Raw genomic sequence first — 16,117 nt, forward strand, 5'->3', positions numbered from 1 at the left:
TAGCGGGTTTCATGATGCATACCTCGCACTACTACAAATACAAAGAAATACTCTATGCCCAGAAGTCGCCCTCAACCAGCCAACTAGAACGCAGGCGTGTGTCTAGTTATTGGTAGATGTTTGATCACCACAATTGAGACACTGTTGACGATATCAAACCATGGCATCTACCCCAGTGAGACAAAAACGCACCTTGTAGAATATAGTACTTCCTTCGTCGGCTGAACGTAACTGCATTTCTTTATAACTTAAACCAATGTGGCCACACTTTTGACACTTTTCTTGAGCCTGATCAAATTCGTCAGCCAAATATTTATCAAACCAGAGTAAGTCTCCAGAGCTAATGCTCACAACAGGATCTCTTCCCTTGGCAGCTTCTCCTGCATCCAATTTATTCTGTACCAACGCACGCTTCGATCTTAAGCTACTGGGGAAAGCATTTGGGGAAGAATAGGTCTTAGTTGGGAGATTTTCATAAGCTGCCATTTCTTGTCAGTCCCATTCATCCTCCATCCAGCCCTTGAGGTTCTACTATGCCTCCCATTATACATTGCTTCAAATTTACAATGACAGGTTTGCTCCTGTCAAACTCACAAGATGCAGGCTCCATCCGTCCACATTGGCTACAAGCGATTTCTGTTTCATCGTCTTTTGGTAGATCAAGGAGGGTACCGCAGGCGGGGCAAAAAAGAAGCGATCCAAATCTATGAGCGGATACCATTACAATTGTATAATGGGAACGGATTAGAGATATAAATGAATGGAAAAGTATATATATCTTTTTTAAAATAAAAATAAAAAGAGAGATTAGAAGAGTGGAGGTTAAATTAAGTCCCAATTTAATTTTAGATTGGGAATTGAAATTGTGGGAAACTCTTAAATTGGGCTAATATTGATATTAAATGTTTCATTTTGTATTTAATATAACTTTATTAAGCTTCAATTTTGATTCAAAAGAAAAGATAAAAGTCTTCTCTATCCATTCCAAGTCATAGATTGACTACAACAGTCTCAAGGAACCGAGGAGCAGGAAAAGACGGGACGGGAGGGGATCTTCATCGGCCATCTGCAACATTTACTCATCAAGGTGATTTCGAGTTCTTTTGTGATATACTTATGGAGCTGAAATGCAAGATAGTCGTCCAGAATGCCTTCAGATAATCAAGCACTTACCCCAGCTCTTGTCGAGACAGTACTGGTAAGGGCTCAAATGTCTCCTCAACCTGTCAAGCGACCTTTGACTCTGTTGGAGAGTTTCCTGTGCGGCGGTTTGGCAGGCATGGGTGCTGTGACTATTTGCAAGTTTTGAGATGTTTGCGCTTGGTAATAGCAGCTGAGCTTATACCGGCGTATATAGCAAATATACCCGAGACCATGAAGACCCGATTGCAGCTTCAAGGTGAACTTCAAAAACATGATCCAAGTGCACCACGGGTATATCGAAACGTTTTCGATGTTTTTAAAAAGACGTGGCACCACGAGGGTATCAGAGGGCTTCAGAGAGGACTGATGCCTGCTGTGAGTGGTATATGTAATATTCGACCCAGTTGAGGCTGATGTCGTTTGACAGTATGGCTATCAGGTGAGCGGTTCAATAGGCATCTGCTTGTGATCAATTTGCGCACATTATCTTTGCTGACTGTGCTCTGTAGGTTCTTCTTAACGGATCTCGACTGGGTTTTTATGAGCCGTGTCGAAGACTTTTCAACAGAAGCATTGGCGTAGATCCTGACAAAGGAGTAGCCTTTACAGCCATGACTGCGGGTGCTGTCACTGGGTGTATCGGAGGTAAAGTTGCCTGTATCTTCGACCTTTGGCCAAGCTGTTGATGTACGGAATTTTACAGCCATTCTGGGCTCCCCTCTCTTCCTCGTCAAGGCCCGTATGCAAGCTTACTCTCCTCAACTTCCTGTTGGCGCCCAACATTATTACAAAAGTTCTTTTGATGCTCTTAAGATTATACTCAAGTCTGATGGTGTCCTGGGTCTTTGGAGGGGTGTCAACGCTGCACTTTTGCGAAATGTCATGGTGCGAAACCACAATCTAATCTTTTTGTGAAATTGACAATAATATATAGGGTTCTTCCGTTCAACTTCCCTCGTACAATCTGGGTAAACACTATCTTGTTTCTTCTCTTGGAATGGGAGCAGAGAGCTTTTGGACTTTTCTTGCTGCAAGCTCTGTTTCAGGAGTTTGCGTCTGCATAGCGATGCAACCCGCAGATACTGTGAGTCTCTCAGACTTTTAGGTACAACTCCTGGTGCTAAATTTGTATCGGTCCATAGGCGCTCACTCGAATGTACAATCGTATGTGGCCTCAAACAATCTGACGTTGTCGACAAACCATCGAAAATTAACCTATATCCGCAGAAAACACTGTTAAAGACCCCATCACCGGTAAAGTCCGAGGTGCTTTGTATACTAACCCAATCGATTGTCTTTGGAAAACTTTTAAGGCGGAGGGCATTCCTGGATGGTACAAAGGTACTACTGCACATTTCCTAAGGATAGTACCACATACCATCTTCACTCTTGTTTTTAATGAGGTATGGATTTTGATGCTTGCTTACTGAGAGAAAGCTGACTATGACATGATTAGTTAATAATGGCTCAGTATCGAAAGATGACAGCATGAATGAAAGCAAAGTATAAGAAGGCAAAAAACATTCCGTATATGTCATGACGAGGGTTATGGGATATCTTGATATCAATTTAGCATTAACCCCTAGACGATATTTCAAGGTTTAGCCATGAAAGAAGTTTCATGAATGAATATGCATTTGCATCAACACCCATGAACCTAATCCTCAAAAAGTCACTTTCGACTGGTTCCACAGGCTGCTATTAATTGCAGCCCCGATTACGGGCTACAAGTGATTCGACATAGCAGCCAACGTCTCGGATCACACTCGTCGAGGGCTCTTGCTAGTCTTCGCCATGGATCACTTCAACCAGTTTGCGGAGAAGTTATAGTGCTTTTCTTATAAGTCAATTACCCCTCAAAACTCTGTCATTCCTGACTGGCTAGGCGCAATACTTTGCACGTCGTCTTCTCCCGTCTTGTATCCGTAAGCATACATCGAGGCACTGGCGGCCTCACTCCCAATAGACATTCTCCTACCTTTCACTCCAGGAGGGGCAGCATGGGCGTGAACGAGTCTGTCAAACTGTGATTGCCCAGGTCTAGCAGGTGGAACAAGTCCATTTTCCGTGGGTTGTTGAGAAATGACGGAAGACGCGTAGCCTGTATAAGACTTGCCTTTTCCTCCCAAGCCACCTGCAAAGAGAGGGAAACCCGAGTTGGTCATAGCCTGACTGACAACAGATTGCGCATCGGGAGGAACGTATGAAATGGGATTGTGTGTGCGATAGTAAGCTGGGTCGAAGCGGCCAGCCGCAGCAGACTGATCTCGAGTTTGGCTAACGCCTAGTAGTAGCCGAAAATCAGCTCAATGTATTTTGGTATATCGTGATTATACTGACCTTTGTTAAGAAATTCGGCAGCGGAAGTTTCACGCCTTTTAAAAGGATCCATTGCCGCGGCCAAAGATTTTTTGGGTCTACTGAACTGCACCATACTTGGTTGTAGATTACTCAGAGGACCCTCAACAAAACAGCCCTTTTCCTTGTAATGGGTGAGGAGATAAAGCCAAAGCGGATGCTTAACCTTGTATCAGCCCGCAACCTTTCATATTTCGGTGGACTACTGACCTTACTCAAGACCTTCGGGTTACCGAGTATAACCACGCCATACTTAGCTCGAGTGAGAGCTACATTCAATCGTCGAGGGTCGTTCAAGAAGCCTATTCCTTGATGTTCGTTGCTCCTCACACAACTGAGAATGATGTAATCCTTCTCTCGCCCTTGAAAAGCATCAACACTAGCCACTTCTACTTCTTTATAGAGATCCTTTTTTAAAGATCCGTGAAGTTGCATGTACGAAGCGATATACGACCTTTGGCCTTCGTATGGGGTGATAACGCCAATTTGACTGGGAAGGACACCAGATTTGAAGAATTTGGTGACCATCTTTTCAACGTTGGAAGCTTCCGTCCTATTGAGGAAAGATGTACCACTGGATGAAATTTCCTCTGTACCAAGATTTTGGTGGAAGAACATCGGAGTATCAGAGACCGGCCATGGGAAATCAACATTCCTTCTCAACCTTTCAGGGGCTGTAACACCATTTTGAAGCGTCCCTTCGTAGAATAAGTTGGAAGAGAATTCAGAAAGGCAGGGGTGCATTCTGTATTGCACTTGAAGTCGAATGGGGTGGTTGCCAAGAATAACCAAACGCTCGAAAAGAGATTGTGAAAGACCGGCACGTGATGCTTTTTTGTTCATAATGACAGGTCCCAACTGTTGGTGATCGCCAACCAGAACAGCTTGTTTGCAGCCCATAACGAGAGGAATCATACACTCTGTACTCGATCAATGAGTGTCAGAAAGATAGTTGACTACTTACCAGGTTCAGCAGACTGAGTTGCCTCATCAATCAATACAGTCCTAAATTTGAATCTGGATAGTCTTGGGTCGCCAGCGCCGACACAGGTGGTACAAATCACATCTGCGGCATTCAAAATGTCCTTCTCACAAGCCTTAATCAGCACTTTATACTTTCTCTCGTCACTCTGGCTCAATTCTCCCTGGTCATTCCTCAGCTGAATGAGCTTTTGAAGCTCTGTGTGGGTATCTGCGTTTGAAACCTGACTATGAAGGGAGAGAAACGCCACAGAAGAGTCAAGAGCCTCTCGAGATTTGGCAGCCAAGCGAACAACCTTAAGACCAGTTTGGTGAATTTTCTCACACAGATGGTCCACCGCAACGTTGGAAGGCGCACAGACAAGAACCTGGCCAGGGTTCATCTTGGCGAGATGGTAAACGATGGATGCTGAAGTGACAGTTTTGCCCGTACCAGGAGGGCCTTGTATAAGACTCAGAGGTTTCTGTAGGACAGCTTTGACGGCTGCCATTTGTGAGTGGTTGAGTTCTGGAAGATTTGGTGCAGTAAATCGTTTGGGCATTTGGGTTCGTAGAACCTGCGGCTCAACTTCATGACCAAGGAGTTTATGGTACTAAGGTGTTGTCAGTGAATGTTGTTTGTATATTAGTCAAGACTGACAATATAACCGCTAACGCTCTTTTCATCAATAGCAAACGTCTTCATAGCAGCTTGCATTCTGTCGAAACTTGTAGATTTCCATATGAAATCAACTGAAAAGCCATGCGTGCAGTCAACGGGCACTCCGTCATTTCTTCGCAATTCCAAACAGATTTCGTCAGATGCATCTAAATCATATGTCAATTGACTGTGGCCGCTCAGTAAAAGTTCCAACTCACTGTTTGGAATTTTAATGACGCTACCAATCCCTTCCCAAACAAGCTCGTTGGTATATCCTCCTTTGCCAAATGCTTGTAAGCCTTTTACCGCGATACTGCTAATAGTCCCAACAAATTTCACTCTTAGTTCATCGCCAACAGCCAGCCTGACTTCTCCGCTTTCCAACTTGGGCATGGAAAACCATGCAAGACGTTTTTGGTTTAAACCCATATCCCAACGAATGGTAATATCGTTTTCAGTCTGAGATTCTTTCATACGTTTATCGAAATCGGCTTCTATCTTGACAAGCGGTCCGAATATATTTTGATATTGATAAGCATCCTCGTACCTGATGATAAACATGTTGAGCTTGTTATCCTCGGAAACGGACTGAACTCACTTCAACAGAATAGGCTGCATCTCTTCTTCACCAGATTGAGCGTCAGCGTCTTCCAATTTAGCGTCCGGGTTTTCTCTCCACAGCTCCTCAAGTTTGGAAATCTGTGCCAAAGAGATTTGTCTCGCTCGAAGTTGCTCAGCCTCGGAGGGAACCTTGACAAGCCACGTGAGGAAAGAACGATCGTCAATGATTGCGGACCATTGAGAAGTATCCCAATTTATATCACGAGAATTGGTCAGAGCCGCACAAGGCTGTCGACAGAGAAGAACGACAACGGTATCGCTTTTGGCTGGGATAAAACCGAGCATGAATACGTTTTTGCTGCCACAGTTATAACCTATGTGAGTGTTAGTTTGTATGTTTTGAATATGGACAAAGAAATTACATTCGGGGATGGTGTCTCCCAATGCACTCTCTCTATGCAGGACAACTTCTTTATGCTTCGCCTTGACCAAATGATTCACAATATGTGAAGCCGATGTGTTTCCGCGAGAATTACAAAACCATTTGTTACAGTGAAGACACTATAGAGTCATCTTTGCGTCAGCACATTCGACTGTGTCGAAAAATGGTCATACCTTGACAACACATTGAGGATTATGAATTCCACAGTAGCTAATACAAGTCAGCCAAGATACGCAAACACGACACACGGCACTGCTTATCAAGCGACTCAAAACCTTGGTCTTACCTGCAAGCATGCTCGATACCCTCTCCAAACGTATTTCGTTCTGCTTCTTCATCATAATCATCTCCATAATTCTGAACCGTGCCATTCTTTCCTGTCATATTTCCACCCAACGCAAGATTGCCCATTTGTCCGGCAAGATCGTCATTCATAGTAGGAGCCGTCAGGACCGATGGAGGTATAGAAGAGTAGAGGGATGTACTATCGTCCATATCCGGACCATACTTTGTTCCAGTGATCAGCCGACGCTGCGTCACAGTTGTAGAATGTTAAGAAAGGAAGAACGGATCTCACTTGAGAAGCCCCTTCAAAATTGGAAAACTCCATTCTTGCGCTTTAGCACTGATAAGGAGGCAAGAAGTGGTATAAAGTCTTGCAATAAGTGATATATGTTGCCTAATAGTTTCTTATAAAAGAGAAAGAAAGATTTGTCGACAAGAATCCAAATATCGCATTTTCAAGTAATCCGTCATTCATCAATCTCATTTTTATTTGATCCCGCTTTATCATTTCAAACCCTTTTTTTGTCTTTCCTAGGATCCTATTAGGGTTGGTGGCGAGATGCAGAATTCATATTCTGCATTTTCCAAGTACAATTGTACAGCGCAGAAAGAAATATATGCATGTGCCCATCTCTACTACAGCCGACCACGTCAAAGCGGTATCAAACGATAATCAAAAAAGTAATAATACAAATCTCAATACTATAGACAAAAAAGGCGAGAAGCAAATGAAACAAGTGAGTCAAGTATCAGTACGAACAGAAACAAGTTACTGCTATCTTAACCCTATCCCTCATACAGTGTCTTGACAAGAGTGTTGCCCAATCTAGTGTTCACTCTTGGGTGATACAGCATTTTCGTCTATAGGCATCTGAACGCTCAATGGCACTTGATCCTCTTCGTACATGGGAGCCATTGGGGCCTGTTGCTGGTAACCAAATTGAGCCAAAGTGTTGGAAGTGGCCGGGTAATCTGGCTCAGCCATAACCACGCTCACGGAACGAGGAGCAGCGGAAGATGCAATTCGTCGACCTTTTGGAAATGCCTTGATTGGGCGGTCAGTATATAAGGGAGGAGCTTGTTGGCGAATCTGCATCTGCTGCTGAATGTAGACGTTGGGTGGAGGCGTAGGTAGTGTGAGAGTCACATTGACCAGGTCATCGGCAGGGTCATTCTCAGTCATACCCACACGCCATTCAACCATATTGGCCTCAATAGGTTCCCATTTACCCTTTCCAAGGTGTCTACAATAAGGGTTAGTTTGAACTAGTCAATGCCGCAGATTCAGCTCACTTGTCAAGGATATCTCTTCGGGTATACTTGTAATTTTCACACCTTTCAACAACCTTCCTTCGAACGTCCCTAATGGCGATCCTGGCGTGGTAGTCCAACTCAGGCCATCTCTCATCTGGACCTTCATATTTGCGGTCGCACCTGGCCGTGAAGGCATCAAGTTGGGCAAGCACACGTCGGCCGCGATGGAAGAAGCCTTGCAATGTCTCAGCCTTCATGGCCGGAGTGCAGTTTGAAGGAATAGATCCAATCAGGGGCACTGAGTCTGAATTGATGGTAAGATCGTTATTTAAGGTGTAGTAGAAGAGAGGGAAAAGGTGAGGAATTTCAGGATATGTTTGGAGAAGACCCCAAAGCGAGAGTTGTTGTGATTTGTGACCAGACTAAGAAGGATATTAGCAACATGTCGTACAGCAAAGCAACCAACTTGCCTGCTTGCGTCCGGCGTATGAAGCCGACTTTTGTCGGAAGCCAGTGTGACCCTTCGATCGCTTTGATGGTTTAAAGTCTTCCTCGTCTTCTGCTAACTCTTCCGAGTCTTCGTACTCTTCGTCACTAACAGATGCACCATCCAGGTTGGCATATGAGATATTGCGGGATCTGATTCGAGGAGAAGCTCGCACTGTTGGCTTTGTAAGCATTACTCGATCTAAAAAGGTAGCTATTGCTCACTCTGATACTCACCACGTCCCTCAAGGTGAAGACGCTTCTTGGCTGGTGTGGAGACCTTGCGGTTCTTTGTCGCACCAGTGCTCATGCCACTGACATGCCTGGAACCGAAACCAATCTGTTGAAGGTTAGCAAAACTCCAGCTATAATCAAGTCACTCACACTGTGGCCGCCAAGACCAACGTCTTCCAGCAGCTTCTTGTTGTTCATGATTTGCGCCGCTCTCTCTCTCTCGTATTCGGTCTCGTCCATCAAGTTGGCATCTCTGTCATTACCTCTCTCTTCAGAAAGAGAAAAATTGGAGTTGCCATAACCTCTGTTGCCAAAGAACATCTCTCCAGGTTGAGGATGGGGGCCTAAACCGAGAGAATGAGATTGAGGGTCAAAGCTGGGTGTGAAGGCTACTTGAGGAATATACTTTCCATTGGCCAGACTATCGGAAACCTTGCGCAAGTCAATTTCGTGAGGACTTCTTCGGTAATCAAGATGAGGTGTGAGTAACCTTGTGGTGTCTGGGCCATCGCTCGCTCCAGAAGTAGATCGCGACATGGAGTAGCTGCTGTTACCGAAAACAGTAGGGTTGATGGCAGTATTAGCCCAAGTGTGTGATTGGGCAACAGAAGCAGTAGCAGGACCATCCATGAGTTGTGCCGAAGCGCTATGAGGAGAAGATGAATAGCGCGAAGAGACAGTCTCATTGGCAGATCCCATGGGATGAGCATGAGAAATCGTTCGGATCATTGGCTGAGAACTGCGAGAATCATAGATAGGAGCTGTAGGAGGAGCCGTAGGGTAAAACTGCATGACAGGGGTGGCAGTGCTAGAATAGTTGCCTAAAAAGCCGTTGGGAAGAGGAGGAAGAGAAAGGGTCTCGGGGAACGGCCTGTTGTATGCCTGCGTAGGATAGGCCGAAACGGGGTGAGGGGATTCGGCAGGGAGATGCGGTGAGTACGACCCGTGAGGAGGGAGGTGAAGAGAAGATTGTGAGGATGGACGACTGATGCGTGGCGAAGCGCCAGGAGAAGCATGTAGATTTCCATGGGATTGCACACGATTGTCGTCAAATGACTGGGCATGGACCATAGAAGTCATGTTGGCTAAATACTAGCCTGAAGAAGATTGACCCAATTTGTTGTCGAAGTTGAGTGATAGGCAAGGATACCGTAGGCCAACGAAAGGACAAATTTGACAAGTTGATGGAAGAAGAGATGCGAAGGAGATGGAGGGATCCGTTAAAAGGACAAGAAGTGAGATGGGTGGCGTTGTGAATTGACGCAGGACGAAAGCAAACACAACGTCAGCCTTGACCCCTTCCGGCGTGGAGTTGCTCTGCCACCCCCTTCGAGATCTTGGTAGGAAGCGTTTCACTTACGAGTTGTAGGCTCGAGTACCGAGTCAGGCGTAGGCGTAATTTGGAGCAAGGCTGTGGATAACAAAGGAAGAGAATGTGGAGTCTGCGGGCATTGCCGAAAACGGAACGAATATTGAGAGCGAGAAGATGTTGGAGATTGAAAGGTCGGATGGATGCAATCAATCCGGAAAGGAAAGGAACCGCCATGGGAGAGATGGGCAAAACGCCAGAGCAAGATGGAGTGTGACGTGAACGGGTTTGTTTGGTGACGACAATTACAAAGGAGATCGGAAGCGGTAATGGATAAGAAAACGGCAAGAGTCAGCGCAAGTTTCCAACCCGGTGAACAAAGGAGCCAAATATTGACAAGGTGATAATTGGGAAATAACCAAGGAGCAGACGCCCTTTGGAACAAAGGATCTGCCAATGGCACCCATGACAGATCTAGGTGTCGCGGCCGACCTCTATCCCCCGCCTGGGAAGCCACAAGCAAGATGTGTGCAGAGTCATCTGGCAGCAAACTCGACTAACCTCGGTGTCAACCCAAGCGAGCTCAAGAATATGCGCTTCAAAGTCTGCAGCTCAAGAGTTTTCAAACCGCACAAGTCCAGCAGTCTAACCCAGCCATCAGCCCATCGTCAACATTCACAAAACGACTGACCGCTCAGCTAGTCAATGTAGGTTTTTACAATTCGCGTATGAGCTTAGATCCAACGCGTCGATGCGAGAAAATAGACGTTTTTAACGATATAAAAAGTGTTTATAACAACTCGTCAACGACTTGGAATAACAAAAAATCAGCCACCTGCCGTCTAATATAAGCATCCTGGCACTCACCCTTGTTGACTTTTTATTTTTTACCAGACAAACCAACTGAACGCACAATAGAGTCTGTCGCTCAACGTTTGATAACTTTGTCAAACAACACTTTTGTATGCTTTTGTGTGTAGGTCTGCCTCCTTGGCAAGTGAGTGGCAGAAAGCAGTGAACGATTGCGTTTGTTATACAGGCAGTACGACCCAAGACACAAACTGGTATATGAATGTGTACGCGGACGCGACCTGTGTACCGGACATTTTCATTGCGGTGTATGGATACGGTGGCAGATAACCTCGTCAGCGACTTTCCTCTCAAGGTGTTGGTTTTGCTCGTTGCCCATGGACACTATATAAGCGTGAAGTGTACTCACAGCGTGGAATTGGAATCTTTCCGCTGATAGCCAGAGGTCCTTCAAAGGGGATTTTCTTCACTGATGGAAGCTGCTGTTGAGCCTTTGGCCAATGATTGCTAGTGAGCGTCCGTCGTTGCCAATGCAGCTCCAATACGCTCTGAAAGCAGTCACAAAATGTTTAAAAGCAGATGCTGGGAAAGAAAAGAAAAAGAGAAATAAGATGCAACTTTTTGACTCACCATTTCCCAAGACGACGACCGAACGACCCACCAAATTCGCAAAATTTGCCTCGGTCGCGGTGCCCCATGCCTCGCCACCTCACCGGAGGCTTACTGCCCACAAACTCTGGCCCAATTCCCGCAGAGCCTAATGGCAGCCTGGCCCACGACGCGCCAACGCGACAGTCACGCGTCAAGCATCAAGAAATCACACCAACGACGGACCCTTTTTCGTGTGGTCACAGACTGATCGGCGTGGGCACCCGGCACGTGTCCGGACAAAATACGTTTAAGTTGGCTGGCGACACGTGGCAGGGCGCGGACACGTATCCGGCAAACCCTTGTGAGCCGATGAAAATGGACTAAAAGGGGACACACCCCATCGATCACACACAAACTCTGCACAGACCAAACAGGATTTCATTCGCCCTCAACACGCCACTACCCCACGACATTTGCCGCTAACGCGACGCGTCGTGAATTGGGTGGATGACGGGAGACGGTGCGGCGATGGCCGCTTTGAAATAGTATAAAAGGCAATGCATTTACAACGTTTTATGACTACATACTTTCACCCGTTGTCAGCCAATGAAGCACTATGGTCAAAACACTTACCACGTTTTCGTTTCCACCTTGATCATTTCCACCATCTTTGTTGACTGGCTGGTCTAGAATGCCAGGCTTTATACACGCTCTGGACCAACTCGCTCAGGTGCGGACAGGGATGCTGCTGTCTCTGACTGCTGGGATGTGGGCTGCTCCTGAAAAGATGCGAACTGGACGGTGATGAAGGAGAGAGGTTGATGGGCTCGGTTGCTGGAGCCATGGCAGGGCGTCGGGTGGGTGTGTTGAGAGGCAGGACCAAGCCTTTTTATACACTGCGTTATATCATTTAAGTGAGCTCATTGGTCCCACGGAATTTCCCGACGATCCGAAACTGGAAAATCTTCCTCGGATGGGTGATGGTTTATGCTTGGATTCCGGCATGGGTGTGTGGTGTGGAGGGTGCAAAGGAATGTGAGTGTATGGAATATCGTTTGTGGGTAGTAATACGAGCAAGTGTAGATTGTCGCCTCTTAGTTTTGTAATCGCCATTACAACTACTAGTGTTGACTTTATACACCTGCTTCCAAATCAACAGACGCAGCGCTGGTTGCCAAACACTGCACATTCCATGCACTGGCGTCGTTAAATGCCCACGAGCCTGGCTATTCCCTCTCACTAGGGTTGCCAAAATCTGTCCATTTGACAGTATCGAAACGAGCCGGTTCTTCCTATACGTTTTTTCAACTGTCGAAATCTGCCTGTTTACCGTCTCGCCTGTTTGGCTAAAACTACTATCCGGATGGCTCCTACTATACGAGTAGTACATTCGTTCCGTCTGATAGTGCCAGCGTGGAGCGGCCTTTGCCAGACCAAGGGAATGGAGGCAGCTCTACGACCTTTTTAGCAGGCTTGGATAAGTACATCGTTAATCGCTCGGAGAACAGCTCGCAATATGCCGCCATTTAACTTTATACCGACAGGTGTTGCTACAAATCCCAGCGTTGCAGCCCAACAGTAAGCAGAATCCAATATACCTCGCCCTCGTTGAGCCATTCTCATATCGCATAAAGATATATGGTGATCCCAGGTGGAATCAATTGCCTGGTTCGGCGGCCACTTCTCAGCCTCTGAAATGGATCAAATGAGATAAGAAAAGACACAACTGAATCAATGCAGCAAACATTTGGCAATTATAAACACCGAATGGATAAAACAAAACTTGGATCGAAACGCAATCACATAACAGCAAGAGGAAAACGCGCAATTCTCCGACTATCAGTCTTTGAGAAACACATTCAACAATTCAGAGCAACAAGGCGGAGGATTTCAATAGTAAATTGTGAGACGAGCAAAGCAAAGACGGGAGCTGTCTTTGGATCGGTATGAAATTGGCGTTTGGATAACAGAAATGTGCGATGAATGCGTCCCTTTTGGTTGAATTGCCGTTCCAAAGCGTCTATATCTTTTGGTCGTATCTATGCAGTTTACAAAAGTGTGTTACAGGCCTGGGGAATAGTTTTGTCAATGTTGAAGGTTATAGTCGGCAAAGCGACTTGAGCTGTTTCATAGGTCTTTTTGGGTATATAAACTCCTACTCTTAGTTTGTGGCTGTAGAGGGTGGTTTGGTTTTTGATGGATGTGAGTCCTGGGTTGTGGTGAAGTGAGTAGTCGGACTATGCTGCTGGGCTTTTGGTGCGTTGGAGGAGAGAGGTTTGCTGGCTGACTTATTTTGGCCAAAAGATTTCATGTAATATATTGCCTTTTGCCTTCACCTTACTCCTGATAAGTGACTTGGTTTCAAAGACACTGTAGAATCAATTTCTCAAAGCATACTCTTGACGAGACAGGCTTTTTGACATACAATTTCGCTTGTTGTTGTAGTGTTAAATGTAAAATACAAAAAGTCCCATGGAAAATAACAGACGGGATCAATATCAATTACGTAACAATTTCAAACATCCATTCAAGAGAAGCTAGTTTGAGTGAGTCAGCAATAGTTGGGAAATAATTTTATAAAGCAGCTTTTATTAATACAACTCTTGTTTATTCTTTCTATTTGTTTAAAAACTTTTCGCTTTTTGGCTTGAAACTTCAAGGCAATCAGCATGGCAACAACGAGCGGCGTTCCGCCAAAACCAGTCTTCACCCAAGTCGTCCTCGGCTCAATGCAGCGAGTAGAAGAGTACCAAAAAGTCCTGGCCGATCTTAAATCTTCGATTGGAGAGAATGACAGAGTACAGGGAGAAATGATTGACCGTATTCTCGACAACGGTGAGCACACCTATGATCACAGCTATCTCATCAGTCTGATTTGCCACTTTTAAGCCACCACACTTCCTTCGCCTCCACTTTCCATTCACCTTGTTCTTCCTCTCCCTCTTCCGTCCAATCTTTTATCAGCTATTCCACCTTCAACTCAGCTTTTCATTTATCTCCCGCAAGATGCTGAGCAACAACTTACTACGTTGCAAACAACTCTCTCAGCTCATGCTTTTACGCCTGTACTTTCCACTTCATCACCATCCGTCATCTCTTACACTTCGCCTTCTGCATCATTACTCCCCGCCGCACCTTCCTCCGCCACATCTGGTGTCGCTATGACTCTCAATGGAGCGACAAAAGTTTTACCTCTTCGCCGTAACGGCGACAAGGCTAGAAAAGCTGCTCTCTGGGCTATTGATTCACCACTATTACCAGACGGCGGCAAATCTCTTCTCACTCCAGCTGACCGTGCTCGGCCAGAATGTGTCCTTCCTTCCGAAACTGGCAAGCCTGTCAAGCGTCGCAGGGCGTGTAAGGATTGTACATGTGGGTTGAAAGAGCTGGAAGATCAAGAAGACGCTCAGACGGCGGCGGCTGTTAGGGAGGCTCAAAAAGCTTTTTTTCTGGAAGGTGATGATGATATACCAGAAAATTTAAAGGCTGCTACCGAAGGCACTGAAGGTGTCTGGCCTGTCGAAAAAAGAGCCGAGGCGAAAAAGACCAGTAGCTGTGGAAGTTGTTATCTAGGCGATGCTTTTAGATGTTCTAGCTGCCCTTATCTCGGTAAGTATTTTGACGGTCTGCGTTCTTGGTCAAAGCTGATACATTTACGCAGGTCTACCACCATTTAAACCAGGGGAACAAGTCAAACTCTCAATTGTTGATGATATTTAAAAAAGAGAGATTCTCCCTGATCATAGCCATATCTTTTTTGTCTTTTAGTACATTCATCCGTCATGTTTGCTACAATATCTTGTAGTGCATCATTTCAACATCCAGATTCATATTGGTTCAAAGTAGTATGCATATTATATCCATGATATTGTCTATGGACACGGCATCTGTAATCAATTCGGCTTGCCAAGTAGTGCGGTAAGAATCAATGTTTCGAGATGGCTGGCTTTTCTTTCCTAAAAGAGCTGACAAATGGTCAATCGATGCAACGACACAACAAATCAGCTAGACAACAATCTACAGCCATAACAAATCCTGTCGATACAGTAATCTAGCTCGCTTCTACGGCCAAACATTAATTCTCTACCCTTTACAAGTTTGCGTTGTCTCTTGAGTCTCTTGACAGGTATTCAGCTCTTCGCAGACCTCTCTAATCATCTAATACCTGCAAAATCAATTTCGTGTCCGAGTAATTCTTGTGCAATCGTTTTCTTGATCAGATGTCGATATCGACAGTGTACATGGAATAGCGAAAGAGTATACATGAATTGTGAGGGACCACAGCTGAATTAGGTGTATCCAAAAGCTGGGTAGTTGTAATTGATAAGCCCGAGGTAATATCAGAAAATACTTTGAATCTTGACAATGTTGTATATGGGCTTGAATTGGTGACCGGGTGCTGCTGTGTGGGCTTCGTATTTCACCAATTGTATGGTTCTCATCAGAACATGATCATATACCAGCTTCTGGCCCAGCCGACATAGGCAGTCGACATGCTCGTCCAGATTATTTACAATCTTTCACCATTCTGCCTGTTTTAATTCCTGCCGGCAAACTTACATGCAATCTCAACCACACTTGCTGAGACAAATATCTCTTGTCTCGCTTCCAAATTCTTGCAAACCAATTTGTGTTGTACACCATCCTTCAAAAAAAGCTCCCAAGTCAGTTGTGCCAAAGCACCATTACCAATAGCGGATAGTTGTTATCGTCTTTGGGATATATCCTCGCCAATATTTCCTTGGATCAGCTACATCTCCATGTCATATTCGACAAGGTAAGCGAGCGCTCATCGGGTTTTGTATTCGTTGTAAGCAATTGAAAATGATAAATTGCTTACTCAAAAGGCAAACTGTCTCTTTAACCATGCAACTAACGGTATAGAGGAAAGCAGGAAGATGGCAAAACGGCCAACATCACTGGAAAAGTGTGAATCAATTGCTCTCCAGGTCGTTCCTATTGGTCCATTGACAACTTGGCTTTCAATTGTTATAGTTGAGTAAATTCTCGTCTTGATCCAACC

The 16,117-nt window shown here is 45.3% G+C and overlaps 6 protein-coding genes across 6 annotated transcripts; 2 read left to right on the top strand and 4 right to left on the bottom strand.

Moving 5' to 3' along the window:
* Positions 1–102: 102 nt before the first annotated feature.
* Positions 103–610, bottom strand: L203_105046 (uncharacterized protein; the record flags this gene model as incomplete). The annotated part of the gene is made up of 4 exons (XM_066214419.1): positions 103–141; positions 193–288; positions 352–479; positions 595–610. 4 exons carry the CDS (start codon positions 608–610, stop codon positions 103–105), a joined length of 279 nt encoding a protein of 92 aa, XP_066070516.1.
* A 146-nt stretch (positions 611–756) lies between these two features.
* Positions 757–2,635, top strand: L203_105047 (uncharacterized protein; the record flags this gene model as incomplete). Its single annotated transcript, XM_066214420.1, has 11 exons — positions 757–768; positions 1,010–1,087; positions 1,139–1,298; positions 1,358–1,518; positions 1,571–1,582; positions 1,653–1,788; positions 1,847–2,028; positions 2,078–2,227; positions 2,286–2,307; positions 2,371–2,546; positions 2,600–2,635. The coding sequence occupies 11 exons, from the start codon at positions 757–759 to the stop codon at positions 2,633–2,635; spliced, it is 1,125 nt and encodes a 374-aa protein (XP_066070517.1).
* Positions 2,636–2,999: 364 nt separating this feature from the next.
* L203_105048 (uncharacterized protein) lies at positions 3,000–6,735 on the bottom strand (the record flags this gene model as incomplete). Its single annotated transcript, XM_066214421.1, has 11 exons — positions 3,000–3,427; positions 3,484–3,661; positions 3,712–4,421; positions 4,466–5,075; positions 5,123–5,289; positions 5,341–5,669; positions 5,721–6,057; positions 6,106–6,244; positions 6,299–6,335; positions 6,412–6,632; positions 6,703–6,735. The coding sequence occupies 11 exons, from the start codon at positions 6,733–6,735 to the stop codon at positions 3,000–3,002; spliced, it is 3,189 nt and encodes a 1,062-aa protein (XP_066070518.1).
* A 501-nt stretch (positions 6,736–7,236) lies between these two features.
* L203_105049 (uncharacterized protein) lies at positions 7,237–9,464 on the bottom strand (the record flags this gene model as incomplete). The annotated part of the gene is made up of 5 exons (XM_066214422.1): positions 7,237–7,654; positions 7,704–8,086; positions 8,135–8,325; positions 8,388–8,490; positions 8,535–9,464. 5 exons carry the CDS (start codon positions 9,462–9,464, stop codon positions 7,237–7,239), a joined length of 2,025 nt encoding a protein of 674 aa, XP_066070519.1.
* Positions 9,465–9,669: 205 nt separating this feature from the next.
* Positions 9,670–11,938, bottom strand: L203_105050 (uncharacterized protein; the record flags this gene model as incomplete). The annotated part of the gene is made up of 8 exons (XM_066214423.1): positions 9,670–9,826; positions 10,255–10,338; positions 10,385–10,391; positions 10,913–11,010; positions 11,134–11,260; positions 11,662–11,680; positions 11,728–11,780; positions 11,833–11,938. The coding sequence occupies 8 exons, from the start codon at positions 11,936–11,938 to the stop codon at positions 9,670–9,672; spliced, it is 651 nt and encodes a 216-aa protein (XP_066070520.1).
* Positions 11,939–13,763: 1,825 nt separating this feature from the next.
* On the top strand, positions 13,764–14,814 carry L203_105051 (Fe-S cluster assembly protein DRE2; the record flags this gene model as incomplete). The annotated part of the gene is made up of 3 exons (XM_066214424.1): positions 13,764–13,929; positions 13,984–14,703; positions 14,756–14,814. The coding sequence occupies 3 exons, from the start codon at positions 13,764–13,766 to the stop codon at positions 14,812–14,814; spliced, it is 945 nt and encodes a 314-aa protein (XP_066070521.1).
* Between the last annotated feature and the right edge of the window lie 1,303 nt (positions 14,815–16,117).

Source organism: Cryptococcus depauperatus, chromosome 6 (genome assembly GCF_001720195.1).
Source record: "Cryptococcus depauperatus CBS 7841 chromosome 6, complete sequence".
Lineage (NCBI taxonomy): Eukaryota > Fungi > Basidiomycota > Tremellomycetes > Tremellales > Cryptococcaceae > Cryptococcus > Cryptococcus depauperatus.